We start from the raw sequence: 19,015 nt of genomic DNA, 5'->3' as shown, positions 1-19,015 counted from the left end.
TGAAATTTGTCTGGCGCTGACGCCAATGACATTTTGGTGCCAGGTCAAAACCTTCCTGTTCCAGAAGGCTTTTAATTGAAATAATATCAACTGTGGCTCCTGATGGCAATTTTTAGAGTATATATTTTAATTGTATTTTCATTGTTTTATCTTTTTTAACTGTATTTTAATTGTTGTAAGCCGCCCAGAGACCTTTGGGTAGTGTGGGCAGCATATAAGTTAAATAAATAAACAAATTCATTGAACTGAAATAAATGAATTTCTGTCTCAGTTATGCATTTCCAGTATTACATTTCAGACATCTGTCACAACGTAAATCTTCCTAAATAGCCACTGTGGAGTCAAATATATACTAAATATTGTGGGTTTTTTTCCCCCCAAGCTACAGAAAGCCAGATTGAAAGTTGAACAAAAAATGCACAATATGGCACTTTAACACAGAAAAGTGGAAATAACAGAACTTATACAAAATGGTGATGGCTGCTCCTCTGTTACATTGTCATTTCATGCATTAGAAGTTATCATGGCCCCTCGCTTTAAAATATAGCAGTTAGTCTTTAAGATGTCACAAAGTTATTGCTTTTTCTTTTTGTCTTTTGTTGTCGACTTGAATAATCAGATAACCAATCTGTGCTTGCTCTCTGTATATGCTTTACTTCTCAGAGAGGAAATATGCTGGTTTTACACAGAAATAATTTGCACGAATTATGGAGATTTTTTTTTAAAAATAGCACTGCTTCTTTTGCTGTCATCTGCATGAGACAAACTGTGCAACGTCAGAATTTAAAATAATTTAATGAACATTTTTCCATTCCTAGATCAGCCTTTTTTGTCAAGGCAAATCAAAGTTCTAATGTTTATACCTTTGTCTTTTGACTTGTCATTTTTGCACAGTTTTTAAATATATGTATGTGAACTGACCTGAAGTGATTTGAATGCCTCAGTGTGAACACGATGTACCGTTTCACAGTATTTATCTAACTGTGCAGGATTATGACACACCTCTATCAACATATTGTGGCCTTTGCATTTGCTGTGAAGGAGATCAATGAAAATCAATACATATTGTCCAACGTGTCTTTGGGTTTTCACCTGTATAATGGCTATTTCACTGCAAGCTGGATTTATTTTGCCTCAATGGAGCTCCTCTCTCAGAGTGGTCAATTCATCCCAAATTACATCTGTGATCTTGAGAATATCCCTGTATCTGTAATTGGTGGACCTAGTTATGATTTCCTTTTCCACATTTCCAGTATCCTCTCTATGTATAAAGTGTCGCAGGTAAGACATGTGCCTTGCGCATGGGTTTTAGAGCAGAAGCACTTAATGACCACTAAAAAGTAATGCAAAGAAAATATGTTAGAATGTTTCTTATATGTCTAAAGGGGCATAGGATTTATGTCCTCAAAGGGACATCTTTCAAATAGATAGATAGATAGATAGATAGATAGATAGGTAGATAGATAGATAGATAGATAGATAGATAGATAGATAGATAGATAGATAGATAGATAGATAGATAGATAGATAGATAGATAGATAGATAGATAGATAGATAGATAAATAGATAGACAGACAGACAGACAGACAGACAGACAGACAGATAGATAGATAGATAGATAGATAGATAGATAGATAGATAGATAGATAGATAGATAGATAGATAGATAGATAGATAGATAGATAGATAGATAGATAGATAGATAGATAGATAGATAGATAGATAGATAGATAGATAGATAGATGCTGGACTGAAATATAAGCTAGTTATCCAAGTTCCTTCACAAACTTTGCCATGTCTACTACCAGATAAAAAAACTGGCATTGATTCGCATGGCAATTTTGAGAACATTTAAAAAGAGTGTACATGCATGTGTAGGTGTCCTTAGAGTATGTGAGAAAATGGACTTCTGGAAAAGGAAATTATGGACTTCTGTATATACATGTTGAATTGCAAGGAGGACCATCAAGATCGCATTAGGTTGGGGATATTATGCATGCATACTCAGCTCTCAAAGAGTGTTGCACATCTGAGAACTGCGTTGTAAAGATAAATAAATCTGTTGAATTGCAAGGAGCAATGTAGCATTAAGAGTGTTCTCATTATAGGCTCTGTATTGTATTAACAGACATTAAGAGATTCATTTTTTAAAGATGTATGAATGTATGTTGTGGCGTTTACCCCGTGGCCCCTGCTGGTTTCACCAAACACAGAGCTCGCACGAGTATCCCAACACGCCCTTTAACACGCTACCACCAGTTGATCTGTTTATCAACCTATATTTCCTACGAAAGACTGAGGTCCATTAAGCACTGAACTTTTAAACAGAAACAGGTTTATTGATTTACATGTTGTTTTAGGAATAGTTCTTAAGCACATACTTAAAGTTAGACAAAGCTTCAGTATTTTACTTTATGCTTTATGTAATATTTTATATTATTTTATTGTTTTATTATATTGGAAGCCACCTAGAGCGGTCTTATAGGCCAGATGGGCAGGGTATAAATTAAATAAAATAAATAAATAAATAAATAAATAAATAAATACTTTAAACTCTTCTATCTTAATTAATACGGGCCACAGTCTGACTAATCACTCCCTAAACAGTCTCTCTGCCTCAAACCCCCAAATTCCTTCTCCAAACTCTGTCTCTGATTGAACTAATTCCACTCTGACTCACCCCTCCCTTCTAGTTTCTCTGGCTCCGCCTCCCAACAGCTCTCATAGGTACATGAAAATAATCTTCTACCTGGGCCAAAGCAGGGTGATCGTTACATAGGTATTATTCAATCATTTAATATTGCTTCTTCTCAGAAAAGGGATCTAACACAGGATATATCTGCTCCTCTTGGACAATATACTGTATGCAAAAAGAAAATTCTGCTTTAAAGGTACTGCTATTTCTAATTTAATCTTCCTTTTTAGTTCATCTATGGCTCTTCTCCTGTGATTATGAATAACTTCCAAAGTGTTTTCCTCCACTGGATGTTCCCAGGGAGTCATCAGTATGATGGGATTCTGCAACTACTTTTGCATTTTGGATGGACATGGGTAGGGGTGGTAACTGAAGACAAGGACAATTCAGAGCTATTTGTACAGAATATTCTTCCCACATTTGCTGAAAGAGGTATTTGCTTCAATTTTATTGAACGATTACTGAAAGTCACATTTTCTAATGATGCCACTGTGGTCGTGGAGAAAGGTTTCACAATAATCAGCAATGTGATGAGAAGCACAGCTAACGTAGTGATAGTTCATGGTGAAATTGATACATTTATGTTATTCCGACTCATCCCTAGCATGGCCGAAATGGAAGGTATATCTCTCCAAACTCAGCAGAAAGTCTGGATCATGACAGCCCAGATAGATTTCACATCAAGCAGTTTTCAAAGTTGGGATATAAATATCCTCCATGGCACTCTATCGTTGGCCGTGCGCTCAAAAGATCTTCTGGGGTTCCAGGAATTTCTTCAGATGAGAACCCCGACCTGCTCCCTTGTTCAAGCTACCATTTGTACTGCATGGCTGGCCACCTCTCCCCCATTCATAGACTTTGATGTGCACACAATGGCCACAGAAGTTGTCCTTCAATGTAATGAAGGTTCAACAATCATGTTCTACTGTGTTCTAAGCTTTATGGGTTTCCTGGCCATAGTCAGCTTGTGTGTTGCTTTCCTGGCCAGGAAGTTACCAGACACTCTTAACGAAGCCAAGTTTATTACGTTCAGCATGTTGGTCTTTTGCAGCGTTTGGGTGTCCTTTGTTCCAACCTATCTGAGCACCAAGGGGAAATATATGGTTGCTGTGGAGGTCTTCTCCATCTTGACTTCCAGCATTGGTTTGCTTGGTTGTATCTTCTTTCCCAAATGTTAGGTAATTTTACTCAAGTCAGAGTTGAATGACAAGGGACAACTAAGAAGATGTAAATATTAGATACACTGTCTAGCTCAATTAAGTATATTCTGTTCAAGCATAGTAAGCTGTAGGAGTGGAGAAGGAATCATGGTGCATGTGCCAAAACCTTCTAGCTCTTCTCCTGATGCATACATGGAATGTTTTCTGGATCATCCGTGAGATACATTTTAAATGCTTCAGCAAAATGTGATTAGAAAGCTCCAATTGTTGGAGAACACCTAACAATCCTTATGGATGATCTACTTGGACCTTCCTAATGATCACTTTGTTCAGAAGGATCAGTGGCATGCCATATATTCTGAATAACCTCTCCTGCTGTATCATAGTAATGCAGTAACCACTGAATTACCCTAGAGGCAGCAGATATAGTCCATTTCATTACAGGAATCTGAAATTGTATAAATGATGAAGCCATAGAGAAAATAGGTGGTAAGTTGCTGAAGGTCTCCAAGAGTTTCCGGTACCTTTTGATCTATCAGTGCTAATTTAGGGCATGGAAAGGAAAGTCTTGGACAATCTGGGAAAACTGCACAAAAATTGTCTCTATCTTCATCTACATTGACTTATTTAAAAATGTGGTTTGTGTGTGAGTGTGAGAGAGAAGTTGTTTGTTATATGAAAAAAGGAAATTTGATGTTTTGGGGGTGGTTGTCTTTGTCAACAATGTGTACATTTCCAGATGACGCTTGTCTTCATACGTTGATGAAAACGTAACTGTCCGTGTCTGAATATTGAAAAACTGGACTATTGAGTAATAGAGTAAATCTACAAAGAAAACTTCCCCATGCTCACCTGATGAGGGAGGAACTGTCACAATTTGATATTTGAATAATAAAGCATTAAATTGAACGTTATGTCTCATTAATTTAATAACTGTAGGCCTGTTCTGGATAGTGGGCCAGAGGGCCTGGCGTGCTCTGGTCCATAGGGTCACAAAGAGTTGGATGCGACTTAACGACTAAACAACAACAAAAAGTGCCTTGGGTGCAGTTTTGTAGCCAAACAAATCAAGAAATTTAAAAATCACTAAAAATTTATTTATTTGTTATTCATCAGGGTATTATTTGTACAAATTTGAATTGACAAATTAGTGATTTTTAAACAAATTTTGTGATTCAATTTTTAAATTCATGCCATCTCTAGCACCAAATATGTCATGCTCTGATTTGTATCCAGCTATTGGGCGAGTTATACTACTGACTGGGGAGACTAAGGAGTCATGTTCTATGTCATCAGCCATGTTTTCCTTGATCAGGGGTCCTGGGAATACTGTAAGATATGAACTTTGCTTTCAGTATGAAGGTTTTCCCCACGTTCCCAATGCTGATGGTATGAAAAAGTGCTCACATTCCAGGGCACAGTCTTTCTTTCTTTCTTTCTTTCTTTCTTTCTTTCTTTCTTTCTTTCTTTCTTTCTTTCTTTCTTTCTTTCTTTCTTTCTTTCTTTCTTTCTTTCTTTCTTTCTTTCTTTCTTTCTTTCTTTCTTTCTTCCTTCCTTCCTTCCTTCCTTCCTTCCTTCCTTCCTTCCTTCCTTCCTTCCTTCCTTCCTTCCTTCCTTCCTTCCTTCCTTCCTTCCTTCCTTCCTTCCTTCCTTCCTTCCTTCCTTCCTTCCTTCCTTCCTTCCTTCCTTCCTTCCTTCCTTCCTTCCTTTTGTCTGTCCGTCCCTTCCTTCCTTTTGTCCATCTGTCCTTCCGCCCATCCGTCCATCCCTTCCTTCCTTCCTTCCTTCCTTCCTTCCTTCCTTCCTTCCTTCCTTCCTTCCACCCACCCACCCACCCACCCATCTATCCATCCATCCAACTTGTATCAAGGCAACACAAGACACACAACAATAAAATAAAGCACAGTTATCAACAGAACACTTTATGGTCACAGCAAAAAGCATCCCCGGGCACCATATCCACAACCCAAATTGAAGTGATGTGATGCTTAGAACCACGGCCTTCTATATAAACCCATCACTGCAAGAAAGTGCTACACTCTTGAACTGGGTCAGTGCTGAAATCCAGACCTGCCATAAAGCAGAGTGAACCATTGTGTCTAGAGTTTTAGGGGGAAGTGCAACCTATCTAAAATCTGCATACTCATACAGTGGGGTCTTGACTTGAGAACTTAATCCGTATTGGAAGGCGGTTCTCAAGTCAAAAAGTTCTAAAGTCAAATCTGCATTTCCCATAGGAATGCATTGAAAACCATTTGATCCGTATCTGCTCTTTTCCGTCCATAGAAACTAATGGGAAGCTGCTATTCCGCCTTCGACCACTAGAGGGGGATATTTTGTTTCTTTTTTTTCTTAGGTCAAGAAAGGTTCAGGGAAGGCAGGGAAAATACAGTCCAGGCAGTTACAGTACCAGGCAGTCTGAAGACTGTCTCCCAATCCACTCTCTAAACGCTGGGAGGAGTGAGGAAGCAGACAGGCACCCTTTTCACTGGCCAACAGTTAACTGAAAGTTCACATTTTGCACTTTCCCTGCCTCCCATGTGGGTTTTTTTTCAGTTCTTAACTCAAATCTAAGTATGTAAGTCAAGTCAATATTTTCCTATGAGAGCGGTTCTTAAGTCAAAATGTTCTTAACTCAAGCCATTCTTAAGTCAAGACCCCACTGTACCTTGAACTTGAACCCCCCTGGACATAAAAACCACCATAATTTGGGGGCGTCTCTGGGTTCTCTTAACTTTCTCTGCATTTGTCAATAGATTTTTTTTTCCTGCTTGTCTTTCTGTGAATCGAACAGAAGTTGGCAGGCTTCTGAAACTAGGCACAGGAGTTCGTTCCAAGACATGGAGACTTCCATTTGGGATTCAAACTTCTGACCCTTTCTGGAACCCAGGCAAAGAGTGATGTCAGTTCTAAAGAAAGTCTCCAATTTACATGTGTGCAGTTCCACTTCTTACTACCCTGTCATTACAGCACAATGTTGTCCGCGCTCTCCCATTAAAGTCATTCTCTCCTGAGATATGACCCACATGTTTTCATTTTCTGTGTCCCAATGAACCTGAGCAGGTGACCGTCTCCCCTACAATTGTTACATTTGCTATGATTATATATCCTCCAGTTCCTTGGAGAGCAATCATAGACACGAGGAAAGCATCAAAGCAGATACTTAAGGATGGTTTTTAATATTTGTTGTGCCACTTTGGCCTGGGACTTGAGATAGACATGGGTCCATCATCCTGATCGCTGAACATCTGTCCAGTTTGCTGTCGTGGCTTCTTTCATCAGAGTGAGTGGATGTTTCAGTCCAACTCTGCTTTTCAGAGACAGTCCAGTGTCAATGAAGGAAGAAAGGGTATGGTCCGGGAATGAAGATTTTCATTCAAGATGGTGGTCTTAGAGGTGCTGGTGTTAGTGCTTCTTCCTCAGGCAGTATGCCAGCTTGCTCCCCTGAGATGTATTTCCAGTGATCCTCTTCCTCTTCACCAGAAGTATCAGTCAGGAGACCTCTTAGTTGGTGGAATTCTTTCTCAGACCTTCTATTTTTTAAGTGAAACAAAATTTGAAGAGCGCCCTTCTCCAAAACTGTACTTTGACCTTGTGTAAGGAGATGGACTTTTTAAAACATTATATATAAAAAACACAAAATAGGGCCCTGTGAATGTTCTTTGGTGGGTTGATTCAAAGGCTAGATTTTACATTCTGTAGTTTGAATTTTGTTGGTGATTTAGACAGGGACTAAGAGAAATTGCATAAGCTATGGCTCGTAATCAGCAAGGTGCCAGGTGCCAGGCGATACGTCTATCACATGACTGGGCATGCACCCTGGAACACAACTTGTATCTTGTTAAATAGCAAGAATTGGTCACTGCAACTTACGCAGTTTCACTTACACGGCTGTAAATCCCTGATAGGATTCTGGCAGATATATATTGGGAAATGTTTTGAATTGTTTTGGGGGTATACAGAAAATCTGGTGCATGAGATCTCTCTGCATCCTATAGGACTTCCTTATTGAACAACAACGGATTTGGAAATGTTGAGAATGTGAAGTTATTCTTACGTGCAACATGAGTCACAATAACAGTGTTCAGCATTTTTATGTCAATGAGAATTCTGCTCGGTATATGATAACTGCTGGATAGCTCAGTGGTTTCGGTATCCCGAGTCTGGGGGTTCAATTCCCCACTGTGCTAGATGATCCATAGCGTCCCTTCCAGCTCTTCAGTTCTAAGATAATGATGATGACAATTGTATCTTTACTTTATTTATTATTGTTGTTTTCTTGCTCCCAGAAGTTGTCATCATTATTCTAACAAGTGTATAAAGAGTTACTTTTGCATTTCTTAATTAGAGATATGGGTATTCGTATACAAATATCCCTGCACAGGTAGAAATAATGAGGGCATCGGTATACGAATGCTGTCCACTCATGATTTTGCCACTCCAGCCAGCTCTGCGGAGACTTTCTATCACGCTGTTCTCCGCAATGGATTAACCACTCTCTGACCTAGCAGAAAGACTTGTCATCCTGCCTCCTGCCAGGACTGGGTAATCGATTGAGGACAACGGCGTGATAGGAAGCCTCTGCAGAGCTGGCGGCAGCAACGAAATTGTGAGTTATTTCCTACTCGGGAGGGAATATTTGTATTCATATACGAATAGGAATACCCCCATCTCTATTCTTAATGTTTGGCATTGTTCCATATATTTCACTCTTAGAATATTTCTTTGCAATTTGGCTGTTCATTGGGATAGTTTCTTAGGGGACCAGAAGCTGATTCTGATTCGATACCTATTTTCAGATTTGGAGAAAGTGGGTGCCTTGAATTAGTGATGCAACACATGTTGTCCTTCTGCATGGAAGGATGCCCATGAACCAAAAACCAAGGGTCTTAGGTTCTTTAAGGAGTAACCATTTTTATTTCACGTACCTCCAAAGCAGTGGGCTATAGTCCACCAAACTGGCTGCCCAAATAAAAAATGTGTTAGTGTTTTAGGAGCCACAAAATTGTCTGCCGTTTTCCACTGCAACTGACAAATGTTGGTGGCCCTACCAGAAAACTCCACTGGAGTGAAATGGTAGAATGATTGTAAGCAAAATTATTGAAAATGTGGATAATAATCTCATGGTGGTGGTGGTGTGTCAAGACATCTTTCACACCATTTGCTGGAACACAGGTGGAATTAAACAATTTCTTCAACTAAGAAGGGGAAAATTTAAGTATTTAAATAGTCCATATTTAACAAATAGTAACAATCCTTTGAAAAAGAGCTCATATTAGTAAAACAATATATTGATTTGTTTTGAGTATCTAATCTGTGGTGCCTCGAGGCTACTGAAAGACGCCACTCTTTGAACAAAATTCAGAGAACTCAAAAGTCCAGACTGGAATGTCAATGCTTGGGGATTATTCAGAGACTGCAGCCATACAATCAAACATTTTAAAAACGATTTAGTAAACTTACATCGGTTTCATATTTAAAGCACAAGATTGTAATGGAGCCACTGCTCCCACTGTAGGGTCCTGAAACAGCACTATCAGCACATCTTGGCCTTGGCCTTTGCTTTAAAGGAGATCAATGAAAGTCCACTCATCTTACCCAACATCACCTTGGGGTCCCACTTTTACAATAATGATTTCCGTTCAGGGACAATCTTGCTCGCTTCTCTGGAGCTTCTCTCTACTAAGGACCAGTTCTTCCCTAACTATAAGTGCGATGCAAGGAACAAAGTGATTGCCGTCATTGGGGGACCAAATTCCGACGTGGGTATGAACATGGCAACCATTCTGTCTCTCTACAAAATGCCACAGGTACGTCGTACATGTAAAAATGTGGGAGGTCAACAAAACTGTCTTATTTACCTGTTGTTTTGTGGCTTAGAGATTTAAAGATGAAGTACGTCCTGAAATAGCACTTCTATCAATATTTGATAAGGAGGAATATAATTGGCCAACTAGGATAATTAATTTCTAATTTATTAACGGCAGCTAGATGAATGATAGCTAAGTACCGGAAAATAAAACATGATTTTCAATTGAAGGAATGGCATAAAGAAGTACGGACTATAGCGATCAATGACAAATCAATGTGCAATATTAAAGTAAAGAAACGTTTGTTAAAATATATACTTTTGCAGATACTTGAGGATAATTTATTGATTATGGTTAAAAAAGAGGTTTGAGGGTGGTGGACATGGAGGGAAATGCCTAGCATTCTGCATAAATACCGACTTATGTCAAGGGGAAAAAGCAGAGAAGGCTCAAATGGTGTGATGTGATCTTTTAAATAGCCTGGACCCAAGCTGTATAGGGCTTTATAGGTATTAACCCACACTTTGAATTGGGCCCAGAAACAGTCATGCAGCCACTGAAGCTGTTGTAATAAGGGAGTTCTATGTTTCCTGTGGAAGTGAGAGCTGGACCATAAAGAAGGCTGACCACCAAAGAATTGATGCTTTTGCGTTGTGGTGCTGGAGGAGACTCTTGAGAGTCCCCTGGACTGCACAGCGAACAAACCTGTCCATTCTGAAGGAAATAAACCCTGAGTGCTCCCTGGAAGGACAGATCCTGAAGCTGAGTCTCCAGTACTTTGGTCATCTCATGAGAAGAGAAGATTCCCTGGAAAAGACCCTGATGTTAGGAAAGTGTGAAGGCAAGAGGAGAAGAGGATGTCAGAGGACAAGATGGTTGGACAGTGTCATTGAAGCGACCAACATGAATTTGACCCAACTCCGGGAGGCAGTGGAAGACTGGAGGGCCTGGCGTCCTCTGGTCCATGGGGTCACGAAGAGTCGGATATGACTAAATGACTAAACAACAACAACAAATGTTCCCTGTAGCCAGGACCAACCAGCAGTCTGGCTACAGCATTTTTAACCAGCTGAAATTTACAAGCAGTCTTCTAAGGCACCTACATGTAGAGTTTGCTTCAGCAATCTGAACAGGTTATAACTAAGTTATGTGTCATTGTGGCTAGACTCGATATCTCAAGGATAGCTGTAACTATGCAGAAGTACTCCTGGCTACTACTGAAATTGATGCATCCAAGCTCAGGAATGAATCTAGGAGCACATTGAAACTCCAAAGCTGACTTTTCGGGGTTGGGTTGGGTGTAACCCCATCCAGTACAAGTTGAATCCCAATCCCCTGATTTGCCATTTGACTGACCAGGAGCGCCTCTCTTTTGACTGGGTTAAGTTTTGCTTTGTTACACATATCCAGTCCATTATTGACAACAGATAATTGTCTAGGCATAGAACAGATACGGAACAATATTCTGTAGTCCTGGAACAGCAGTTTTTCCATTTTCTAGAATTCTGCCTACAATCCTTGTAGGCCATAGAGAAGGAAGGAAGGAAGGAAGGAAGGAAGGAAGGAAGGAAGGAAGGAAGGAAGGAAGGAAGGAAGGAAGGAAGGAAGGAAGGAAGGAAGGAAGGAAAAACTATTCTCTTCTTTATTTGAGGAAGGATACCCGACATTACCTCTCAGCAGTCAAAAGCACAGTGGGACTTGTGTTATTTTGGAAATACCATTGTCTGTTTTGTCTTTTAATGTTCTAATTAGCTCACATATGGGTCTGCCCTAATAAAGGATGGTGACATTCAAGGAGAGTTTTTCTACCAGTTGTTTCCAGATGTGGCCCTGCAGTATGAAGGGATTCTGCAGCTGTTGCTTCATTTTAGGTGGATGTGGACTGGGCTGCTTTATCTGGATGATGACAACGGAGACAGATTTGTACAGAATTTTATTCCCAAATTTTATGAGAGTGGCATCTGCTTTGACTTCATAAAGACGTTTCCACCTTCAACCTTTACTGACATAAGCATTCATATGGAGAAATGGATAGAGATGAGCAAGGTTCTTATGTCTAGCACTGCAAATGCTCTCATTGTAGCCGGGGAAATCCAAACCACAACTATTTTCAGAATGATGCTGCAGTATTCCCAAGTGGAAGGTGTATCACTGAAGACCAAAGTGTGGATTATGACAGCTCAGATGGACCTTGCAACATTTATCTTTCCAGATATGTCAGACACAGATTTTTTCCATGGTTCTCTATTGTTTGCAACACACTCCAAGGAGCTGCAGGGCTTCCGGACATTTCTTCAGACCAGAAATTCTGCTTTGGCAAATGAAGATGGATTTAGTAGAGTTTTCTGGAAACATACATTTGACTGTTCATTCCCTGCTTCCAAGGTAGACAATATGGGAAGCAAAATCTGCACTGGAGAGGAGAAACTAGAAACCCTTCCTTCATCTGTTTTTGAACTGAGCCTAACCAGTCAAAGCTATAGTATTTACAATGCTGTATATGTTGTTGCTCATGCCCTGCATGGGATTTACTTATCCATATCCAAGCAGAGAGGAAAGACAGAAGAAGGAAGATGGAACATTTTGAACCTACAACCATGGCAGGTAAAGTCCTAGTGAGATAGATTATAGAAGTTATCTTGATCTTTAGATGTAACAATAAGTATTAGATCTTGCATTCACGTCTACATAATGCAAAATGTGCAGTTGCCGGTATAAATTGTCATTACATGCAGTCCTGTTGGACAAGGGAAGCATGATAATGCCAATCATCATACCACAGAAGCCTGAACATGGGATGTCCTGGCTACATATACCAATGCCACCATGAAGATCTTCCTCTTTGTTTGGCTACTTGGTCCAGCTTCCCATTTTTGGGAGCTTTGAAAATAAAGTAGGTAGGAATATTTGCCCTTCAGCCCTGCCTATTTCACAGAAGACTTGTTTTTCCTTTCCCCCCACCTTGCACTGAATCAAAGCACAGCCATAAGATTATTACTGCTGGTATGGTGACACCTGATGGCAGTCACCATTGCAGGCGGTTGTTGATGGGCTAATGAATGTTCAATTCTTGTGACCACCCAATTTCTGGTCTTTCCTTTCTGGTTGCAAGGCTCATAGCAACCCCACCACCTCTGGCAGACTCATTTGGAGGCAGTGCCCCAGCTTCTCTGTCCCAACTCCTCTGGGTGCTGCGTTCGAGTGGGCACCTGCCGAAGGATGCAGGGGGCAGAGATGCAAAACATCTGTTGGGTTGATGGCCAAACCAGCAGTTCACGCCCATCTCTAATCCAATCACATCAGAAAGCATCACTTTACAAGGAACACTCTCTCTTAAAGTGTATTGAGGATTTGCTCCAGCCTGGCAGTTAAATGTAATCGCCCTATAGCTAAACCAAAAATATTCAGTTTGAGTATGGATCAGTATCATTGTGGAGAATAATTCCCGGTATGATATGTGATTGTTAGGAAAGGGATTGCCAAGGACTGCTCCACAAATACAGTCGTGCCCTGCTTAACGATTGCCTCGTTTAATGAGGAAATCACTTTACGATGAGGTTTTTGCGATCGCAATTGCAATCGCAAAATGATGGTCTAAATGGGGGAATTTTGCTTAGCGATGATTGGTTCCCTGCTTCGGGAACCGATTTTCGCTTTACGACGATCAAAAACAGGTGATCGTCAGGGTTCAAAATGGCTGCCGGCTGAAGAAAATGGCCCCCCGCTGTGCTTAGGGATGGATTCCTCGCTGCACAGCCATGGAAAATGGCTGCCCCTATGGAGCATCTTTGCTGGACGGTGAGTTTTCAGCCCATTGGAATGCATTAACCGGGTTTTAATGCGTTTCAAAGGGCTTTTTATTTCATTTGACAATGTTTTCGCTCTACAGCAATTTAACTGCAACGAATTAACATTGTCAAGCGAGGCACCACTGTAGTTCAAAATGTGATCTGTTTCCCTCGTGTGATCATCACTAAAACAATAGCTTAACCATAGTTGCCAAGTATGAAAGATTATCATCCTGTTTGCATTTGTCTGAGTATCTTCTACCATGCTTCTTCTTTACCCCCAACCCTACCCTCCTTCTTCTTGGGCTTAGTTCCATCCTTTTTTGAGACGTGTCTCATTCAACAACAGCGTTGGGGAGAAAGTTTCCTTTGATGAAAATGGGTCATTAGCAGCTGGCTATGATATTATAAATTGGGTTGCATTCCCAAATCAATCCTTTCTCAAAGTGAGAGTTGGAAAAATTGATCCCCAGGTTCCACCTGAGAAAATGCTCACGATTCGGGAAGATGCCATTGCATGGCCCTGGAGGTTCAATCAGGTAAGATCTGTGCTAATTTTAGGATGCATTTTCTGTAAGTTAATATGTTGAGATATGATTTATGAGCAGCTCAAGGAGTAAGCAATAAGGATGGTGCATAATCACAAAAAGTTTAAAGAGAATTAAATGTACAATATGTCACTCAAACATAGATTTTAGAATAGCACTAAGCAAAGGATGGGATGTGGTGGCGCTTCGGGTTAAACTGCAGAAGCCTCTGTGCTTCAAGGTCAGAAGACCAGCAGTTGTAAGAACGAATCCACGTGATGGAGTGAGCTCCCGTCGCTTTGTCCCAGCTCCTGCCAACCTAGCAGTTGGAAAGCATGTAAATGTGAGTAGATAAATAGGTACCACCATGGTGGGAAGGTAAGAACATTCTGTGTCTAGTCGCGCTGGCCACATGACCACGGAAACCGTCTTCGGACAAAACGCTCGTTCTATGGCTTGGAAATGGGGATGAGCACCGCGGCCAAGAGTCAGACACGACTCAAATAAATGTCAAGAGGAACCTTTACCTTTAAGCAAAGGACACTTAAAGCTAATGTGCGTCTTGGTCATGACAAATTAGTAAATAGAGGAAGAACCAGCTATTACAGAGATAAAAGCAACAATGAGAGGAGTCAGTTTGGTGCAACTTTTATTTTGTTCCCATCCTTCCCCACAATTTCAGAGTCACAAAATAGATCAGAATACAGGTATGAGTCAGGTTTCCTAATTCCTCATTCTGATCCATTTAGATTGTCCGGCACAACGAGGCTTCTAAATTAGGAATTGTCAAGCTCTGTGAAAATCTTTACTTCCAAGATGAGAGCAACACAAGGAGCTTTCTTTTCTCTGTTCAAGTCCCTGAAATTTGTATGAACTGTTTTCATCCTGAACTGGTGACAAAGGAAATAGACACATAGGAACAGTGCACAACAGTAAAAAATGACAAAATGAATTACATTGTTGTGGGTTTTTTGGGTTCTTTGGCCGTGTTCTGAAGGTTGTTCTTCCTGATGTTTCGCCAGTCTCTGTGGCCGGCATCATCAGAGGACTGGAATAGGAACTCCATGCTCTGCAAAAGGTCAACGAACTCTACCCAGCCACAAGGACCAGGGATCATTGCACAAAAAAGACCAGCTAACGACACCCATCAACACAGTGACAGATAATTCCCCCCCCCCGTATCACGATAAAAACACGCTGATCACCCTATCTCCTGAAAAAGGACAAAAGCTGTTCCCACAGCTATAAATACTCAACTATCCAACAAACAACAGCAGAGCATGGACAGAGTTCCTACTCCAGTCCTCTGAAGATGCCAGCCACAGAGACTGGCGAAACATCAGGAAGAACTACCTTCAGAACACGGCCAATGAACCCGAAAAACCCACAACAACCATCAGATCCTGGCAGTGAAAGCCTTCTAGAATACATTGAAATGAACTACCCTTTGTGATGGAGGTAGTAGGTTCAGGTGCTGAACATCACAGAGAATGCTCAACATATCTATGAACTGACAATTTGAATACCCTGCTACTCAAAGTGTTCCAGTAAGTTTTTTTGAAATGGTGGCCTTGGCTTCCTGAAGCATATTTTAGAACAGCAAAAGATTGAACAGTAAGTCACAATACAACACTGCACCATGAAATCATTTGTGGAGATTATGTTGATTTGTCATTCAAGCCTCAGGCCATTCCTTAAATGCAGAGTCAACTATGGGATACAAAACTGCTCGGTTCCCGTCCACCTCTAAAGCACTAAGTCTCTTTTCTCTTTTATTTCTGGACAGGCACGACCGCTTTCCCAGTGTAATGATAATTGCGCTTTGGGCTCTAGTAAGGCCAAGAAGGAAGGAAAGCCATTTTGTTGTTTTGATTGTCAGCCATGTCCAGAAGGGAAAATCTCAAACCAAACAGGTAAGAAATGCCAGGTACAGTAGCTGTATAGATTACACTGGCTTGGATAACCAATATACATAACGTGCAAAACTGAGCAGTGATGGCCAGAAAATAGAAAAGGTCTTTTGTAACCATTAGTGTCTCTGACTTCTTGTGTGTAGCAATCCGTTGCACATGAAGGAAAACAGCTTATTGCATGCCCTAAGAAAGATGGCATGATGAGGTGCTACTAACTCCTAGTTTTTGAAGGTTAAGGAAGAGAAGGTTTCCTTTCATAACAAGTTTTTTTAATAACAAAGTTTAAACACCTGAGATCGATACTGTTTTCCCTCTCTGTGTGTGCTCCACTATTATCGTGTATGAGCTCCTTTCATTCAAGAAGGATTTCGATCAGTTAGATCGAACTTGTTGCTGTCACAAGATGGTACATCGATGACCTTTCCCAGAGCTTGTACAAGGACCTACTATCTTCCAGCATAGGCATCATCCCAAGTGAAATCAGTGGGAGTTTGGAAGTTTCCATATCAGAAGACTGCAGGAGATCCACATAAGATCACTTCACTCTGGTGCAATAAACAAGGCACTGGCTCAAACACAGTGGCAAGTCACAACTAAAATAGGCCTATGGAATCTGTGGACGTTACAAAGTCGACTAACTAAATCCCCATTAATTCCGTGATCCTATTCTAGTTGAACTTTCTTTTGGATTTCAGCCAAGGAGTGAATATTCTTTAGAAATGGGGAAGGGAATATGTGGTCCTAGAGATGTTCTCAAAAATGATTTTCTCATCAGTGTAAGACCATCTGGCCAATGGTCAGGATGGGTGGGATCATTTTCTGACAAAAATCTACAAGGCCCATGAGATACATTTCCTACTAAGCTGCAAGCGTGCACACCAGAAATTAAAAGATCAGCTCTCCTACTGAACTTTCAACTCTAGCTCAAAAGTATTATATCTGAAGGCCATGGTTTGTTTTTGTTTTTTGCTTTCTTTCAGATATGGATGACTGTACTCCATGCCCCCAGGATCAATATGCAAACGAGGACCAGGATGCATGCCTTCCAAAAGGCATAAGCTTCTTATCTTATGAAGAGCCTTTGGGGATCAGTTTGGCTGTTCTTGCTCTTTTCTTCTCTTTTCTCACAGTTTTGGTGCTTGGGATCTTCATGAAACACCAGGACACTCCCATAGTCAAAGCCAACAACAGAAACCTCACCTACACTCTCCTTGTCTCCCTCCTGCTTTCCTTCCTTTGTGCTTTCTTATTCATTGGTGAACCTCAGAAGATATCTTGCTTCCTTCAACAAACGGCTTTTGGTGTCATCTTCTCCGTGGCTGTTTCCTGCATGTTGGCCAAAACCATCATTGTGGTTCTTTCCTTCATGACCACCAAGCCAAGTTCTAGGATGAGGACATGGCTTGGGAATAGATTAACAGCTTCCATTGTCCTTTCCTGCTCTTTTATTCAAGCCATTATTTGTACTGCATGGCTGGCCACCTTTCCTCCTTTCCCATATTTTGACATGTACTCAGAGACTGAAAACATTGTTCTGGAATGTAACGAAGGTTCTACTGTTATGTTTTACTCTGTCCTGACCTTTATGGGTATTTTAGCCTTTGTTAGTTTCACTGTAGCTTTCTTAGCTAGAAGGTTACCAGACAGTTTTAACGAAGCCAAGTTCATCACTTTCAGCATGTTTTTGTTTTGTAATGTTTGGTTGTGCTTTGTGCCAACCTATCTGAGCACCAAGGGGAAATATAAGGTGGCTGTGGAGATCTTCTCCATCTTAGCCTCTAGTGCTGGTGTCCTCATTTGTATCTTTTCCCCCAAATGTTATATTATTGTGATGAGGCCTGAACTGAACAAGAGAGGAAAGCTGATGAGGAAGACATATTGAGTCTAAATACTATTGCCCTTCATCCAATGAAAAATATCTTAGTTTCAGTTCTATTTTTAGAATATGGACATCATCATGGACAACTTGCTCCTGGATATGGACGCTAAGCTGTACGTCCCGCCTGCCTTCCCCTTTGAAGTCTATATTCATTTAAAAGGTCTTTGCTAGGCAGCAGGTGGATTTGAAGCCAATAATGAGTTGCGCAAGAGACAGAATTGAGTAGCACCATCTCCACCATCTTTCTACTACTTGCTTTTTATAGTCTTCCTTCTTTTTCCTGCTCAGTGGGCTAGCAAAGAAGGCTAGATCACCTTCATCATCTTTAGGAAGGTGGCCATATTATTTTGCTGCAACATAAAAAATGAGGAATCTTCTGGCACTTTAAATAGTTAACATATGCTTCCATGGAGTGTGGTCCACTTCTTCTTTACTTCTCATCTACTGTCAGCCACAACAGCAATTGGAAATGTTTGAAATAAATTAGTCCACAGTCAGTTGAGTCTTTTCTGTGCATTTCTTGGAGAAAGGTATCCCAGAGGACCATGGCATTGATCCATAGTGGCAACAGGGAATATAGACATATGGCATATTTCTGAACCCTAACCCCCTGAATGACTTGGCAGAAGGGACATTTTTCCTGCTTCCTTTGGGAAGAACAAACTCACTTGTGTATTACAAAGTTGTTCAAAATAAGAGCAACACTAAATAGATGCAGACAAGTGAAACCAAAGAAATCAGGTGTGCATTTTCTGGATGTTTGGGTCCCTAGAAATACAAACACAATTCTGCAGGACATACAGTACACTTTCAGATGCTAGCATGCTTCTCACTCTAAGCTAAAAAAAACAACACCAAAGCAGATTCAGTGGTTTAGATATTTGGCTGCAGAGCCAGAGGTTAAATTGCATAAAGCAAGAATCCAACCCTTTCATCCCCTGGATTATCTTGATCATAATAAATTGGGTGGTTTTGTTACGCTTCTGGCGCAGAGTAAATGAAGACACTTTACCAGTTCTTCTTTGACGGTTATATTTACATATATGTACACTTATATACAGGCAGGTCTCTACAGCACATCTAGAAGTATTCACACAGTCCGACAGCATGCGTGGCAGAAAATCACATCAGAAGAAGAGAACATTTGACAGACACAGTCTATATTTATACATAATCTTGTCTCTGTTCAGTCCAATCGGGTTCCAGGTGACCTCATCTCTGCACCTGGGCTCTTTCTGGTTT

General features: G+C 40.6%; 1 protein-coding gene across 1 annotated transcript; it reads left to right on the top strand.

The window, feature by feature from the left end:
- Positions 1-1,137: 1,137 nt before the first annotated feature.
- LOC110070352 (vomeronasal type-2 receptor 26-like) lies at positions 1,138-18,708 on the top strand. The gene is made up of 7 exons (XM_078378797.1): positions 1,138-1,281; positions 2,927-3,317; positions 9,503-9,666; positions 11,419-12,270; positions 13,766-13,993; positions 15,768-15,894; positions 16,875-18,708. The coding sequence occupies exons 1-7, from the start codon at positions 1,138-1,140 to the stop codon at positions 17,774-17,776; spliced, it is 2,808 nt and encodes a 935-aa protein (XP_078234923.1). The 3' UTR covers positions 17,777-18,708.
- The last annotated feature ends 307 nt before the right edge of the window (positions 18,709-19,015 follow it).

The sequence above is a fragment of the Pogona vitticeps genome, chromosome 6, assembly GCF_051106095.1.
Source record: "Pogona vitticeps strain Pit_001003342236 chromosome 6, PviZW2.1, whole genome shotgun sequence".
In the NCBI taxonomy this organism is placed as follows: Eukaryota; Metazoa; Chordata; class Lepidosauria; order Squamata; family Agamidae; genus Pogona; species Pogona vitticeps.
The sequence above is the reverse complement of the archived record's forward strand: the minus strand, read 5'-3'. Positions and strand labels throughout refer to the sequence as shown.